Genomic DNA, 17815 nt, shown 5'->3' with positions numbered 1-17815 from the left:
TACAGTAGAACTTTGTTATTTATCTGTCTTGTATACTGTTCAGTCGCTCAGTCATGTCCGACTCTTTGCGACCCCATGGGCTTCAGCATGCCAGGTTTCCCTGTCCATCACCAACTGTCAGACCTTGCTCAAACTCATGTCCATCAAGTTGGTGATGCCATCCAACCGTCTCACCCTCTGTTGTCCCCTTCTCCTCCTTCCTTTAATCTTTCCCAGCATCAGAGTCTTTTTTAGTAGGTCAGTTCTTTGCATCAGGTGGCCAAAGGATTGGAGTTTCAGCTTCAGCATCATTCCTTCCAATGAATATACAGGACTGATTTCCTTTAGGATTGACTAGTTTGATCTCCTTGCAGTCCAAGGGACTCTCAAGAGTCTCCTCCAACACTACAGTTCAAAGCATCAGTTCTTCGGCACTCAGCTTTCTTTATAGTCCAACTCTCACATCCATACATGATTACTGGAAAAACCATAGCTTTGACTAGACAGACTTTGTTGGCAAAGTAATGTCTCTGCTTTTTAATAAGCTGTCTAGGTTGGTCATAACTTTTCTTCCAAGGGGCAAGTGTCTTTGAATTTCATGGCTGCAATCACCATCTGCAGTGATTTTGGAGCCCCCCAAAATAAAGTCTGTCACTGTTTCCATTGTTTTCCCATCTATTTGCCATGAAGTGATGGGACCAGATGCCATGATCTTTGAATGTTGAGTTTTAAGTCAAATTTTTAACTCTCCTCTTTCACTTTCATCAAGAGACTCTTTAGTTCTTCTTTACTTTCTGCCATAAGGGTGGTGTCATCTGCATATCTGAGGTTATTGTTAATTTCTCCCGGCAGTCTTGATTCCAGCTTGTGCTTCATCCAGCCCTGCATTTCATTTGTGCTTCATCCAGCCTGGCATTCTGTATACTGTAGTGTGTATCTATTAATATGAAGCTCCTAATAACCCCCCCCCCCACCTTTCCCCTTTGGTAATCACAGTTTTGTTTTCTGTCTATCCGCGAGTCTGTTTCTGTTTTGTAAATAAGTTCATTTGTATCATTTTAAAAGATTTTATGTGTAACTGACATAATACGATATTTGTCTTTCTCTGTTTGACTTATTTCACTTAGTATGATAATCTCTAGGTTCATACATGTTACTACAAATGGCATTATTTCATTCTTTTTTATTGCTGAATAATGTTCTATTGTATTCATATCACAGTTTCTTTATTCACTCACATGTCAGTGGGCACTTAGCTTGCTTTCTTGTCTGGCTACTGTAGGGTGCATGTATCTTTTCAAGTTAAGAGTTTTCATCTTTTCTGGATATAGAGGCAGGAGTGGGATTGCTGTATCACATGGTAACTATTTTTAGTTTTTAAAGAAATCTCCATACTATTCTCCACAGTAGCTGCACCAATTTACATTCCCACCAAAAGTGTAGGAGGGTTCCCTTTTCTTCACATCCTCTCCAGCATTTACTATTTGTAGAATTTTTGATGACAGTTATTCTGACTGGTGTGAGGTGATACCGCATTGTAGTTTTGATTTGCATTTCTCTAATAATTAGCAATGTTAAGTGTCTTTTCACATGCCTGCTGGCCATTTGTATGTCTTCTTAGGAGAGATGTCTATTTATGAATAGGTCTTCTGCCCACTTTTTGATTGGGTTGGTTCTTTTTCCTTTTTCTTTTTTTTTTTGATATTAAGCTGTATGAGCTGTTCACATATTTTGGAAATTAATCTCTTGTCAGTTGTAGAATCTGCAAATATTTTCTCCCATTCCATAGGTTGTCTTTTTGTTTTGTTTATGATTTCCTTTGCTGTGCAAAAACTTTTATGTTTGATTAGGCCCATTTGTTTTTTTTTAATTTTTATTTCTTTTGCCTTGGGAGACTGACCTGAGGAGACATTGCTACAATTTATGACAGAGAACATTCCTTCTATGTTCTCTTCTAGGAGTTTTATGGTGTCATGTCTTCTATTTAAATCTTTTTTGTTTTTTAATTTTTACAGCGTTGTGTTGATTTCTGCCATATGACAATGCAAATCAGCCATAATTATACATCAATCCCTTCCCTCTTGAGCTTCCCTCCCCTCCCCCATTCCACCCTTCTAAGTCATCACAGAGCACCGGACTGGGATCCCTGTTATACAGCAACTTCTCACCAACTATCCATTTTACACGATAGCATATTTGTTGGTGCTACGTTCTCCATTCATCCCACTCTCTCCCTCCCCAACTGTGTCCACAAGTCCATCCTCCACGTTTGCATCTTCATTCCTTCCCTGCAAAAAGGTTCATCAATACCATTTTTCTGGATTCCATATATATGCATTAATATATGATATCTGTTTTTCTCATTCTGGCTTACTTCATTCTGTGTAACAGGCTCTAGGTTCATTCACCTCACTAGAATTGACTCAAATTTGTTTTTTTAATGGCTGAGTAATATTCCATTGTAAATATGTACCATGTATTCTCTATCCATTCATCTGTCTATGCACAGGATTGCTTCCATGTCCTAGCTGTTGTACATGGTGCTGCAATGAACACTGGGGTACATGTGTCTTTCAGAACTCTGTTTTTTTCAGAGTATATGCCCAGTAGTGGGGTTGCTGGGTCACATGGTAGATTTTTTCCCTAGCTTTTTAGGGATACTCTGTACTATTCTCCATAATGGCTGTATCAGTTTACATTCCCACCAACAGTGTAGGAGGGTTCCCTTTTATCTATATCCTCCCCAGCATTTATTGTTTGTAGATTTTTTGATGATGGCCATTTTGACTGGTGTGAAGTGATACCTCATTGTAATTTTGATTTGCATTTCTCTAATAATTAGCAGTATTGAGCATCTTTTCATGTGTTTATTGTATGTCTTCTTTGGAGAAATGTCTGTTTAGGTTTTCTGTCCATTTTTTTAATTGGGCTTTTTGTTTTCCTGACGTTGAACTGTATGAGCTGTTTATATATTATGGCGGTTAATCTTTTGTCAGTTGTTTCATTTGCAATTATATCCTCCCATTCTGAGGGTTGTCTTTTAATCCTGTTTATTGTTTCCTTTGCAGAAGCTTTTAAGTTTAATTAGGTCCCATTTGTTTATTTTTGTTTTTATTTCCATTACTCTAGGAGATGGATCAAAGAGGATCTCGCTGTGATTTATGGCGAAGTGTGTACTGCCTATCTTTTCCTCTAAGAGCTTTGTAGTTTCTTACATTTAAGTCTTTAATTCATTTTGAGTTCGTTTTTGTGTATGGTGTGAGGGACTGTTCTGACTTCATTGATTCACATGCAGCTGTCAAGCTGTCGCAACAACACCTGTTGAAGAAGAGACTGTCTTTTCTCCATTGTATACTCTTGCTGCTCTTGTCAAAGATGAATCAACCACAGGTCTGTGGGTCTGTTTCTAGACTCTTTATTCTGTTTCATTGACCCATATGTCTGTTTTCATGTCCTTGCCATGCTATTTTGATTACCGTAGTTTTGTAGTATTGTCTGAAGTCTGGGAGAGTCTTGCTTCTTGTTCTTTTTCTTCAAGATTGCTTTGGCAATTCTGTGTATTTTGTGGTTCCATATGAATTTTAGGATTGTTTAATTCTGTGAAAAATGTCATGGGTTATTTGTAGGGACTGCATTGAATCTGTAGATTGCTTTGGGTAGTGTGGTCATTTGTAATAATATTAACACTTCCAATCGAAGAGCATGGGGTATCTTTCCATTTCTTTGAATTGGCTTCAGTTTCCTTTATCAATGTTTTATAGTTCTCAGTGTGTAAGTCTTTCATCTCCTTGATCAGGTTTATTTCAAGGTGTTTTTTTTTTTTTTTTTTTTGACATGATTTTCAAAGAGATTGCCTTTTTACTTCCTCTTTATGACTTTTCTTTTCTCCCTGTATCTGGATATGTTTCCTTCTTTAGGTCTGGGAAGTTTTCAGCTGTAATTTCCTCAAATACATTTTTGATCCCCTTTTCTCTTTTTTTTCTTTCTGGTACCCTTATTATGTGTAGATTGGCATGCTTTATATTATCTTATAGGTCTCATATGTTGCCTTCTTTTTTTCATTTTTCTATCTATTTTCTCTTCTGATTGGGTAGTTTCTAGGTCACTTTTTTGTTTGGTATTGTTTAATTTGCTATTTATTGCCTTTAGCTCAGTTTTCATCTTGGCAATTGAGTTGTCTAATTTTAATTGGCCCCTCTTTATAGTTTCCAGTTCCTTGTTACAGTGATCCCTATTTCTAGCAATAATCTTTCTTAATTTCTTCAGAATTTGTATTACTTCCTTTTTGAACTCAGGGTCTGAGTAAACTGAAAAAGCCTGTTTCATTATTTGGTCTTTCAGGTGACTTGTCTTATTCTTTTATTGGTGAATAGTTTCTCTGCTCCTTCATTTTAGTTATATTTCTGTGACTCAATTTAGGAGAAACAGTTATCTGTTGTGGTCCTGAAGGGCTGTTTTTATGTGGGAACATTCTATATGAGTCTCATTAATGCCGGGGCTGCTTTTGGTACCTGCCACATTGTTCTTCAGGGGTGGTGTGCCAGCCAGTTCCCCTTCGTCGGGGGTGAAGGTTATGTTGTGGTGACCAGAGGCTGCACTGGTTTTTGGAGGGGTCTCCTCTTTGCTCTGCGGTTGTCATAGCTCTGTCAAGGACGGGGCCTGTTCTCCAGCTGTTGGAGTAGAAGCTCTAAGATCTGGTTCTAAGCTGCGTGTGAGGTAGGCAGGACTGGCGCACTTTTACTGGTAGCGGAGCCCGTGGGTATTCTTCCGCCAGAGCTATCCACTGGGGCATGCTTTCTGTGATGTTCCCTGTCACTCTTGTGTGTGCTCACGAAGCGCACTGTTGACGAAACTGCCCTCTGCCCCACCTCAGCAAAGGAAAAGCCGGTAGTCAGCTTGGAAGTCCTTCCGGTGCTGTGCTCCGGAAGCTGCCAATGGCGTAAATCTTCTGTGAAAGTCATGCACCCACCAGGAATCAGTTCAGATTTCAGTCCCACCCTGCGTGTGGGCCACCCACACGTGCTTGTGTGTGCCCAGAGGTTGTAGAGTGGAGCTGCACCCCCTGTGAGCAAGCTGAGGATGAAGCTGCTCTGGTGGGGCCATGCCACTCCCTTTGCACGTGCATTTACAAATAGGGTTCCCATTGGTCCCATACACACTTACAGTGGCCTGAACCATTCTTGAGGCCCTTGGGATTGTCTCTGCATCCAAACCAAATCTTCTCCCTGGTTCTGTCTGCTGAAGTCCCGTGTACCAGCAACCAGCCACCACCATGCCTTCCACCAGTGATGCATCTCAGGCTGGGGTGTGCAGTGAGGTGGCCAGGACCTTCTGGGCACCTTTCTCTCTGTCCTGCTCCTGCAGGCTGGCTGCTGCGTCCTCCTCTGAGCTCCTGAAACTCCATATCTGGTTGAGGGGTCCCAGAGTGAGAGAGGCTTTCATAGCTCAGGTCCATCCCAAGCTGCTTTGTTCTGTCCTTTCATCCTGCCCAGTTATGCGGTGGTCTTTCTTGCAGCGTTGGTTCTATGAGATCTTCAGTATTCAGTGGGTATTCTGTGAGAATTGTTCCACACGTAGATGTGTTTTTGATGTATTTGTGGGAGGAGGTGAGCTCCATGTCCTTCTATTACACCGTCTTGGTCTCCCAGTCTACTTATTATTTTCTTATTGGTGAATAAGAGAACTGTTTATGCTATGATTTTTTAAATGAATACTGCAAATGTTTTCACCAGCCTGTGATTTGATTTTCCATTTATGTTTGACTGTATTTTTTAAACAAGTGAGTTAAAAATTAAGTAAATTGGTCAGTCTTTTTTTTATTGTGGTTTTTCTCTTTGGCATTTTACAAATAAATGTTTTATTCATATCAGTGTAATATAAATATGGCATTTTGACGTAAAGAAGGGCTATGCATTTTCAGAATTTGGAAACGATTGGTGTAAGAAATAAAGTCACATGGGGTATGGATCTGTCACTGGGAGAGGTGAAAGGCTTTTTGCTTTGCAGAGAGTTTCAGCGGCTTGTGGATGTTTAACAAGTTTGTTGCTTATCAAAGTAGATTTTTTTTCTTAGTCTGAAGATATGAGATTTTCGTCTTTTTGTTTTCATCTTCTTTTCTTGAAACCAGAGTGTCTTATTTCTCAGGTAATCCACTACAAAGTGCAATACATCAAAGGGGGCTCATCTTCATATTAAAGTTGAGATTTCTGAGGCTGAGGGATTGGTTACATTTTTGAAATTGTTCAGTTAATACCATCAGAACAATAGTAATAGATCAGATATGTCCACATCTTACATTATGTTATTCATCTTGAAGATGAAAATATTTTCACTTTTCAAAAACGTATGTTTATGTATGATTCAGTATTGTTGTTAAGTTGCTGGGTCATGTCTGACTCTTTGCCACCCCATGGACTGTAGCCAGGCTCCTCTGTCCTTGGGATTTCCCAGGCAAGAATACTGAAATAGGTTTGCATTTCCTTCTCCCGGGGAACTTCCTGACCCAGGGATGGAACCTGTGTCTCTTTCATTGTAGGCGGATTCTTTATTACTGAGTCACCAGGGAAGCCCATAGTACAATATTAAGTAGATAAAAATATATATATAATATATCTTGCTGTAGACTTGAAAGAAATACTGACACATGTGCAATTAAAATTCTGGCTTATTTTATGAACTCAGTTTTTAACAGTTGGCTTATTCTGAATTAAAAGGCTTTGTAATGAATTGCTTTCATTGTGAAATTCATCAATCAGAATACAAGTGCTTTTCTTCCTGTCAAGAAGATATACAATTTTAAGAGTGATTTCCTCCAACATTTAACTGAAAATGCTTTTTCTCTTCTAGCTTTTGTTTCTACCAATCTGATGTCATACATGGCTACTGATGGCAATGAGCTTGTAAGTATTCTTTGGAATATTCAGACTTTAAGTATCGTCAGTTTGATGAATGAGTAAAAAATTAGGTTGATTTTAAGTTCGACTAACTACTTATTGTCCATTTCATTAGTCATAATGGAATGAAAGAGCTTCCCTAGTAGCTTAGATGGTAAAGCATTTGCCTGCAATACAGGAAACCTGGGTTCGATCCAGGGGTTGGGAAGATCCCCTGGAGAAGGAAATGGCAAACCACTCCAGTATTCTTGCCTGGAGTATTCCATGGACAGAGGAGCCTGGCGTGCTACAGTCCATGGGGTTGCAAAGAGTCAGACACGACTAAGTGACTAACACACACAACAGAATTAAATGATCCCTTTGTTAGAGTTCGAAAGTTTCTTATGATCACCAAGCTTTTGTTTAAGACCCCTAGCTGTTTAAATATCATGAAACATAACCATGATTTTGACATAATATACATAAATTTGTCCCTATTTTCAATTAATTCTGGTATAGTATAACCTCTCATGCAACTTCTATGGGAATAATTCTGCTAATTATTATGCCAAAATTATAGGTTCCTTTAAAAATAATTTTATGGCCATAAATTTGCCTAAATTAGGTAAGTCAGTTAAGCAAGTTTCCTCTACTAGATGAAGAAACTCATGCAGGGAAAATAGAGATGTTGATGTAACATGATACTTCAGATGGAAGGGGATACACAGACTGTAGCCCACCAGGCTCCTCTGCCCATGGAATTTTTCAGACAAGAATACTGGAGTGGGTTGCCTTTTCCTCCTCCAGGGGATCTCCCTGACCCAGGGATTGAATCTGCATCTCTTGTGTCTCCTGCATTGGCAGGCAGATTCTTTACCATTAGTGCCACTTGGGAAGCCCCTTTATTGGTTGATTATGCAGGGAAAATAGAGAATTTAGTATAAGTAACATGACACTTCAAATAGAAGAGGCTGTAGTGCAGTGTGGGATTGGATGGTGTGCATCTTTTGGCAAATCTAATGACTTCATGATGAATGCGTAGGACAGAGTTTTTGGGGTAGAGCCAAAAGCAGAAGCAGAAGTGGGGTGTTAAGAAAATATAGTATAGACTTCCTGCCAAATAGGGAATGTGGACAGTGGTTTCCTGATGCACATTAAGAAATGGATGTCAAGGCAAATTGTATTATAATGATAGAGAAATTGAGTGAACTAGACAGCTCCTGGAAGAGACACCTTACTAAAAACCAGGACAACATATTAATTTTCTGCTTGATAACAATTTCATATTCCAGAGGGAGAGAAGGCAAAGAGCACTTTTGTTTTGATGCTCCTTCTAAATGAGGAAATCTTTGCTAATGATGAAAAATGGTGGATAGTTTGGGAGACAAGGGTGCAGAAAACCAAAAAAGAAAATGAAAATTATAGTCGCTTATGCAACCTAGGAAATTCACTATCTAAAACTTGCAGAAAGAGGGAAGTCTGATTTTTTGCACATGAATGGGTGTGTGTTTGATAATAGAATATGAATAATCACGGTGAATATAGGGAAGAACAATAAAGAGAATAAATGTGCTTCAATGGAAAATTTTTGCAAAGATTAGATATAAAGCTGTGTGTCAGTTCAATTCAGTTCAGTCAGTTGGTCAGTCATGTCCGACTCTGCAATCCCATGAACTGCAGCACACCAGGCTTCCCTATCCATCACCAACTCCTGGAGTCCACACAAACCCATGTCCATGGAGTCGGTGATGCCATCCAACCATCTCATCCTCTGTCGTCCCCTTCTTCTCCTGCCTCCAATCCCTCCCAGCATCAGGGTCTTTTCCAATGATTCAGCTCTTCGCATGAGGTGGCCAAAGTATTGGAGTTTCAGCTTCAACATGAGTCCTTTCAATGAACACCCAGGACTGATCTCCTTTAGAATGGACTGGTTGGATCTCCTTGCAGTCCAAGGGACTCTAAAGAGTCTTCTCCACCACCACACTTCAAAAGCATCAATTTTTCAGCACTTAGCTTTCTTTATAGTCCAACTCTCACATCCATACATGACCACTGGAAAAACCATAGCCTTGACTAGATGGACCTTTGTTGGCAAAGTGATGTCTCTGCTTTTGAATATGCTATCAAAGTTGGTCATAACTTTTCTTCCAAAAAGTAAGCGTCTTTGAATTTCATGCCTGCAGTCACCATCTGCAGTGATTTTGGAGCCCAGAAAAATAAAGTCAGCCATTGTTTCCATTGTTTCCCCATCTATTTGTCATGAAGTGATGGGACCAGATGCCATGATCTTAGTTTTCAGAATGTTGAGCTTTAAGCCAACTTTTTCACTCTCCTCTTTCTTTTTTTTTTTTTTTTTTTCACTCTCCTCTTTCACTTTCATCAAGAGGCTCTTTAGTTCTTCTTCACTTTCTGCCATAAGGGTGGTGTCATCTGCATATCTGAGGTTATTGATATTTCTCCTGGCAATCTTGATTCCAGCTTGTGCTTCCTCTAGCCCAGCATTCCTCATGATGTACTCTGCATATAAGTTAAATAAGCAGGGTGATAATATACAGCCTTGACATACTCCTTTTCCTATTTGGGACCAGTCTGTTGTGCCATGTCCAGTTCTAACTGTTGCTTCCTGACCTGCATACAGATTTCTCAAGAGGCAGGTCAGGTGGTCTGGTATTCCCATCTCTTTCAGAATTTTCCACAGTTTATTGTGATCCATACGGTCAAAGGCTTTGGCATAGTCAATAAAGCAGAAATAGATGATTTTCTGGAACCCTCTTCCTTTTTCCATGATCCAGTGGATGTTGGCAGTTTGATCTCTGGTTCCTCTGCCTTTTCTAAAACCAGCTTGAACATCTGGTAGTTCACGGTTCACATATTGCTGAAGCCTGGCTTGGAGAATTTTAAGCATTACTTTACTAGCGTGTGAGATGAGTGCAATTGTGCAGTAGTTTCAGGATTCTTTGGCATGGCCCTTCTTTGGGATTGGAATGAAAACTGACCTTTCCAGTCCTGTGGCCACTGCTGAGTTTTCCAAATTTGCTGGCATATTGAGTGCAGCACTTTCACAGCGTCATCCTTCAGGATTTGGAATAGCTCCACTGGAATTCCATCACCTCCACTAGCTTTGTTCATAGTGATGCTTTCTAAGGCCCACTTGACTTCATATTCCAGGATGTCTGGCTCTAGGTGAGTGATCACACGATTATGATTATCTGGGTTGTGAAGATCTTTTTTGTACAGTTCTGTGTTTTCTTGCCGTCTCTTCTTAATATCTTCTGCTTCTGTTAGGTCCATACCATTTCTGTCCTTTTTCAAGCCCATCTTTGCATGAAATGTTCCCTTGGTATCTCTAATTTTCTTGAAGAGATCTCTAGTCTTTCCCATTCTATTGTTTTCCTCTATCTCTTTGCATTGATCTCTGAGGAAGGCTTTCTTATCTCTCCTTGCTGTTCTTTGGAATTCTGCATTCAAATGGGTATATCTTTCCTTTTCTCCTTTGCTTTTCACTTCCTTTCTTTTCACAGCTATTTGTAAGGCCTCCTCAGACAGCCATTTTGCTTTTTTGCATTTCTTTTTCTTGGGGATGGTCTTGATCCGTGTCTCCTGTACAATGTCATGAACCTCCGTCCATAGTTCATCAGGCACTCTATCAGATCTAGTCCCTTAAATCTATTTCTGACTTCCACTGTATAATCATCAGGGATTTGATTTAGGTCATACCTGAATGGTCTAGTGGTTTTCTCCACTTTCGTCAATTTAAGTCTGAATTTGGCAATAAGGAGCTCATGATCTGAGCCACCGTCAGCTCCTGGTCTTGTTTTTGCTGACTGTATAGAGCTTCTCCATCTTTGGCTACAAAGAATATAATCAATCTGATTTCAGTGTTGACCATCTGGTGATGTCCATGTGTAGAGTCTTCTCTTGTGTTGTTGGAAGAGGGTGTATGCAATGACCGATGCGTTCTCTTGGCAGAACTTTATTAGCCTTTGCCCTGCTTCATTCTGTATTCCAAGGCCAAATTTGCCTATTACTCCAGGTGTTTCTTGACTTCCTACTTTTGTATTCCAGTCCCCTATAATGAAAAGGACATCTTTTTTGGGTGTTAGTTCTACAAGGTCTTGTAGGTCTTCATAGAACCATTCAACTTCAGCTTCTTCAGCGTTACTGGTTGGAGCATAGACTTGGATTACCATGATATTGAATGGTTTGCCTTGGAAACGAACAGAGATCATTCTGTGTGAGATCAAAGCTGTGTATACAGGATATTAAAGGAGGTCACGGGCAAAAGCACACAGAGGTCACAGATCTGTAAAGACAGAATCAGGGAAACTCAGGTTTAGAGTATCCAAAATTTATGAGAAATTTTAAAAGAAAAAATGCATGTGATTATAAGCATGTGTATGTGTTATTTGGGAAAATGGCATGAAAAGAAAGAATTAGGACTGTTGAGTCCTTGAGAAAGATAATGCAGGGTTTAATTGTGATAAAAAAAAAAAAGTAATCTTCCAGCTGGAAAGCGTTTATCTTATATGTTTAAGAGGAAATGGAAATTAAGATAATGAGAGCACCTAAGGACTTCAAATGAATAAATTGATTCATTGATACATTCATTTAATGTTCACTGATTACCTCTTCTGAGTTTATTATGTGTCAGCCACCTACTACGTAGGAATTGGAGATTTAATGGTGAGTTGAAACAAGTCAAAATCTCCATGTCTTTAAAAAAAAAGTATGGCCTTGGATTTTTGAACAAAGATGGCAAATCTGATTAGCCAAGGACTAATGCATTATCCTGGAACTCCCAATCTAGGGCTCTTAACCGTGTAATATGTAACCTGCTTCCCCTTTGGTTCTGGGCACAAGTGGATTCTGTTCTTGGTGGGAACTGTTTTTGGGCCTTTCTCATTTCATGAGCCATCATCCTCCACCCCTTGACTGAATCAGCTCAGCTCTCCTTGTGTGTCAGTTTTCCTGTTATTTTTATCTCACAGCCATCAGTGTCTGGCTGGGAACGCTTAATATCTCTCTCAAGCATTTCTTCCAGCTGCTTTTCAGTGGTTACCCTACTTTATCTTTCCATTTAGAAAATTAGTTCCATTTTCTGCTGTCATTTGTTCTCTAAATAATATGTAGCACCAGAGACCTATTTTTATGCTAGGTGGTTTTGATAGGCCTGACACATTTGACCTAATGACATCCCAAATTACCCTTCATTTCCATTAAAATAACATGTATTGAGCTGCGTGTGCTGAGCTCTCTGCTTAGTGCTGGGGTACTTAGAGGAGGAGCCGACCACCTGGTGGGGGCAGGGTGATACTTCTAAGGGACTTTTATTGATCCCGACATGATAGGTATCATTGAAGTGGTATGTAAATAGTGCTAGTTCAAGAAACTAGACTCTACGCATTGAAATTTTATTATGTGCACAGTAAAAAAACACTGTTCTTTTTTTTGTTGAATTGTTGTTAACTGATAGTATGTTTCTCTTGCCTCTGATTTTCTCTCTTCTGAAGGGAAGCAGCAGGATTTTCAAAGCTAAAGCTTCAAACAGAATCAAAAGGATTAGCTCATTAAGTTCTGTCTGTTTTAACACCTAAATGTTGGGTTGGCCAAAAAGTCCATTTGGGTTTTTCCAGAGGATGTAACAACAGCCCAATATTTTCCCATCTTCGCAACACTTGCCCTCCCCCTGCTCACTGGGCTCTTTGCCTCTCTCTGCACTTGTCTCCTCCCCACCCCTCAACAACAGCCAGGGTGAATTTGCCTACACATAGACGTGATTTTTCTACTCATCTTTTCCCATCTGTTCAATGGCTTCCATTGGCTTTCAGATGAACTTTGTACTTTCCAGCATAATTTACAAGGCTCTTCGTGATGTGACTTGGCCCCTCTGAACACGGTGTCCACCCCCAAATCCTGCCATCCTCTGTGTGTGGTCCATGCCTCCTGATTGTACCTGCATTACTGTGCCACATCCTCTTATGCATAGGTCTTTATCTGGAGGCCCGGCTCTGACTCCTCAGTTTTAGGTCAGCACTGTGATGGGGTGAGACCTTGTTATCCTTGCTCAGTTCTCTTTCCTCTGTGTTGCCCTAGAAGCTGTGTTAAAACTTTCTTGCCACTGAATTGCTGGTCCTTGGCACTGAGTAACTGTGCAGTAAGGGGTGGTTGAATAAACAAAATCCATAATCTACCAACTTGTGACCTGAAAGAAAGCACTCGCCTAACACCTTTAGGATCTGGGTCAAAGATTTTGGGGAAATTTCCACCATTATGATTATATTTGGTACAATCATTAAACATCCATTGTGTAGTTCGTATAAGGCTTTCCGTACATTATACTGTGCTTCTTCATGTGGCTCAGTGGTAAAGAATCCGCCTGCCAATGCAGGAGACATAAGAGACTTGAGTTTGATTTCTGGGTCTCGAAGATCACCCTGGAGAAGGAAATGGCAATCCACTTTAGTATTCTTGCCCGGAAAATCCCATAGACGGGGGCGACTGGTGGGCTACAGTCCTTGGGGTCGCAGAAGGGTCAGACATGACTTAGCAACTAAACAACAGCAAGCAGCACGATACTGTGGTCATTCAGCATTATACACTAAATCAGTGTGCTTAGCTTTCTTTTATGATTCGTTTATCATTAAAATAAATAGATAAATAAATAATAATGACTAGTATATGAGTCTTAAAGGCTTGATTACTAAAGTCTCAGATTTCAGTAACAGCATTTTAGCTAAGGAAGGAAAGCAGCCTTAATTTAAGGATGACAAGGCTCAGAGAGAATGTGACACAACATCTTGTTTACCGTTGTACACAATTCTTTTACCTAAAGCTTTCAAGAATTGCTTTCAGGGATTGCTCTAGTGGGGAAGAAATGTCACAGTTCTCTTAGATCAAAACTTTATGACAGTGTTTTCTCAAAAATTGTTTAAAATAAATTTCCTTCCCTAAATGTTTCCTGGAAAAAAGAAATGCCAAGGGAAAACTTTTTCCTGAAATGGAAGTCTCTGCATAGAAATCTGGAGAAGGCAATGGCAACCCACTCCAGTACTCTTGCCTGGCAAATCCCATGGATGGAGGACCCTGGAAGGCTGCAGTCCATGGGGTCATGAAGAGTCGGACATGACTGAGCGACTTCACTTTCACTTTTCACTTTCATGCACTGGAGAAGGAAATGGCAACCCACTCCAGTGTTCTTGCCTGGAGAATCCCAGGGACGGGGGAGTCTGGTGGGCTGCCGTCTATGGGGTCGCACAGAGTTGGACACGCCTAAAGCGACTTAGCAGCAGCAGCAGCAGCAGCATTGTTGTCTTAGAACTACAACTACTTACCTCAACATGGGGAAAAAAAAAAATCTAAAAAATACTGAAAATTAAACACCTCCATTAATGCTATTAGGGTTTCCCTCGTAGCTCAATCGGTAAAGAATCTGCCTGCAATGCAGGAGACCCGGGTTCAACTACTGGAAGATCACCTGGAGAAGGAAATGGCAACCCACTCCAGTATTCTTTTTTTTTTTTTTTCCACTCCAGTATTCTTGCCTGGAGAATCCCACGGACAGAGGAGCCTAGCAGGCTGCAGCCCATGGGGTCGCAAGAGTTGGACACGACTTATCGACTAAACCACCACCACCCATTAATGCTATTGCTTATGGTATTGTTAAATGCTCCTTATAAATACTAAAATTGCATGGGAATGATAAATATCACATTCGGTTTAGTGTAACCTGGGGTGAATGAGAGGGAAATGGAAAAGGGAAGTTGTATATCATGTATTCATATTTCATTCCCTTAAAAATAAAGTAAAAGCTAAGAAAGAAAAGAAGGAAGTGAGAAATGTGTACTCAGTGAGTTAGAATATGAACAGCTGAGACTTTTGATATCATGTAGTTAAATGGCTTTTCAATTTCAACATCCGACTGTCAGTGAACAAGTGTTTGTCTATAGTTTATTGCAGGAGAGATTATAAGCACAGGAGCATAGTTTTGAAAACACGTGTAACAACCTCTGTCTTTTGGCTTTAGGACTCCTGTTACTATCATGTCTCCTCTTTTCAGTCAAGATTCTGGAGAGACTAGTCTTTAGTGCTCTGTTAACTTCTTAAATTCCCATTACTCTCCAACCCACTGAAATTTGTTTTCTAGCCAACACAATGATGAAACTGTTTTGCCAAGGTCTCTAGTAATTTTTTCTTTCTCTTTTATACTGGTGAGTGTTTGATGGTTTTGGCTCACCTCTCCCTCCAGTCTTTCCCTCACTTCCATGACAATCCCTCTCCTGATTTTCTTGTTTTCCTTTGCTTGTCTGCTCTGTCTCCTGGCAGTCTCCATTCCTCTTAGTTCTGTGTAAATGCATTGGTCTTCCTTTGGATTTTGACTTCACTCCTTTTACATCCTACACATTTGAGTGATCTTACCCAAACTCAAGATTTCCACTCTCTATATGCTGATGATTCCTAATTTTACATCTTTATTCCAGACTTCTCCCAAATCTCTAGACTCATAAATACTATATATGCTATTTTCCCATGTGTCTTATATACATCAAACTCAATATGTTTACTATGGATATATATGTATTTATTTATAAATGCTGCTGTGTTAAGTTGCTTCAGCCATGTTTGACTCTGTGTGACCCTATGGACTGTAGCCCACCAGGCTCCTCTGTTGATAGGATTCTCCAGGCAAGAATACTGGAGTGGGTTGTCATTTCTCTACTTAAGCCATGTTCTCTATCATTTCAGTTCAGTTGCTCAGTTGTGTCCGACTCTTTGCGACCCCATGGACTGCAGCACGCCAAGCCTCCCTGTCCATCATCAACTCCCGGAGTTTACTCAAACTCATGTCCATTGAGTCGATGATGCCATCCAACCATCTCATCCTCTGTCATCCCCTTCTCTCACCTTCAATCTTTCCCAGCATCAGGGTCTTTTCCAATGAGTTAGCTCCTCGCATCAGGTGGCCAAAGTATTGGAGTTTCAGCTTCAGCATCAGTCCTTCCAATGAACATTCAGGATTGATTTCCTTTAGGGTGCCTTGGTTGGATCTCCTTGCAGTCCAAGGGACTCTCAAGAGTCTTCTCCAACACCACAGTTCTCTATATTGTCATTTATTCCACTGATTAAGCTAGACAGTCTTTCCCTGACACGTTTCTCTCCCTCACTTTCCACCTTCTAGCTTCCTCCTCCTCACCCTCCTCTCCTTGTCCCTCCTTCTTTTTCTTCTTCTTCTTTTTCCTCTTCTCCCTAGTTCTTCTTTAATTTCTCCAGTTTCTCTTCAATGTAGAAAGTGCCATTGCATCCAGCTTCTCCTCAAACTTCAATCCCTGCTTTTCTGTTCTCTTACTTTATATAACATCAACAACCGAAGCAAATACCTTAAAGGTTACTACTTTGTGAATTTTATTCTTAAAATAAATATATGTATTTTACCATTTCCTTTTGTGACTTTGGGCAAAACACTGAACCTTGATTTACTTCAGTTTTCTCCTCTGACCTAAATGGTGGGAAGGAAATCTAAAAAAGAGGGGATGTGCATATACATATGACTGATTCACTTTGCTTTATGGCAAGAGACTAATGCAACACTGTAAAGCAATTATACTCCAATAAAAATTAATTAAAAAATTTTCTTCTCGGTAAAATATGCATTATAATAATGTCTAAGCTGTGAATGTGACAATTTAGTCCAAGTATTTATGAAAAGACTCACCCTGGCTATGGCAAACACTATCTAACTATAAGCTTTATGTTTCTTGGTTATCATTGTTTTCAATTATTGTCTATTGTTATTATAAAGTCTCTTATCTATCTTCATTTTTCACTATCAGAGAGTTTCTTTTCATATTAACTTAGTAATATTTAAGGTAGCTAGTCTTCTGAAAAAAAGTAGCAAGTTTTTCATGTATTTTTACAGGTGAAATTTTAATATTTAAAGCTTGAAAATTCTCTTTACAAAATTGAGTTTAATTTGCCAGGAAAAAGGAGAGATTTTTTTTTTTTATAGGGGGGCAAATGTGTTTTGTAGAGAAACTTCGTAATGGTTTTATCAGCTGGAGCTGGCTTGGCCCTAAAAAATTTAGGAATTTTTGTGGCTTGGTTAATGGAGAGGGAAATGGCAACCCACTCCAGTATTCTTGCCTGGAAGATCCAATGGATGGAGGAGCCTGGTGGGCTATTGTCCATGGGGTCACAAAGAGTTGGACTGACGGAGTGACTAATACTACCCTAGAGCTTTGAGGCTGTTTGTGTCCTTTGGCTCAGGCTGCTGGCCACTTAAAGTATTGGTAGCTTAAAATTGACAATGCTGTGAGGTTTTATACCATGGAACTTGGGAAAATGGTGCAAATCAGGACCCATCATAGCCTGCTGCTGCTGCTGCTAAGTCACTTCAGTCGTGTCCGACTCTGTGCGACCCCATAGACGGCCTTCTACCAGGCTCCTCTGTCCCTGGGATTCTCCAGGCAAGAACACTGGAGTGGGTTGCCATTTCCTTCTCCAATGCATGAAAGTGAAAAGGGAAAGTGAAGTCACTCAGTTGTGACTGACTCTTAGCGACCCCATGGACTGCAGCCCACCAGGCTCCTCCATCCATGGGATTTTCCAGGCAAGAGTACCGGAGTGGGGTGCCATTGCATCATAGCATATCACCGTGTAATTTTAAGACACGATCATTGTGAAGTTTGATGTAATGACAAACTATTTTATGGTGAATTTTAATGTCACAGGTAAATTGTACCTTTTAAGATTTAATTGCTATATAAATTAGAAATCAGTATAATAATTACCCTTAACTTGGATGTGAACACCATCATTCAATATCAGAGGAGGTCCATTTGTATATTTTACACTGGTTCCTTTGTATATTTATACAGCATGTGTTTTTGAGCGATTAATGACCAAGTGAATTTTTTTAACCCCCCCTGCTTAAAAAGTAAAAGAAAAATACTCTTTTTCAATAAAAAGGA

General features: G+C 39.9%; 1 protein-coding gene across 7 annotated transcripts in view; it reads left to right on the top strand.

Annotated features, from left to right (window-relative positions):
- The window catches only part of IPCEF1 (interaction protein for cytohesin exchange factors 1), a 167701-nt gene that overhangs the window by 69053 nt on the left and 80833 nt on the right, over positions 1–17815 (top strand). For all 7 annotated transcript variants that reach the window (XM_070796421.1, XM_070796422.1, XM_070796417.1 and 4 more), the window contains one exon: positions 6826–6878. In XM_070796421.1, the coding sequence (XP_070652522.1) occupies positions 6846–6878 (33 nt within the window). In that variant the 5' untranslated portion in view covers positions 6826–6845. The remainder of the gene's footprint in view (positions 1–6825; positions 6879–17815) is intronic.

This window comes from Bos indicus, chromosome 9, assembly GCF_029378745.1.
Source record: "Bos indicus isolate NIAB-ARS_2022 breed Sahiwal x Tharparkar chromosome 9, NIAB-ARS_B.indTharparkar_mat_pri_1.0, whole genome shotgun sequence".
NCBI lineage: Eukaryota > Metazoa > Chordata > Mammalia > Artiodactyla > Bovidae > Bos > Bos indicus.
Note: the sequence above shows the minus strand (reverse complement) of the source record. Positions and strands in the feature narration are given on the sequence as shown.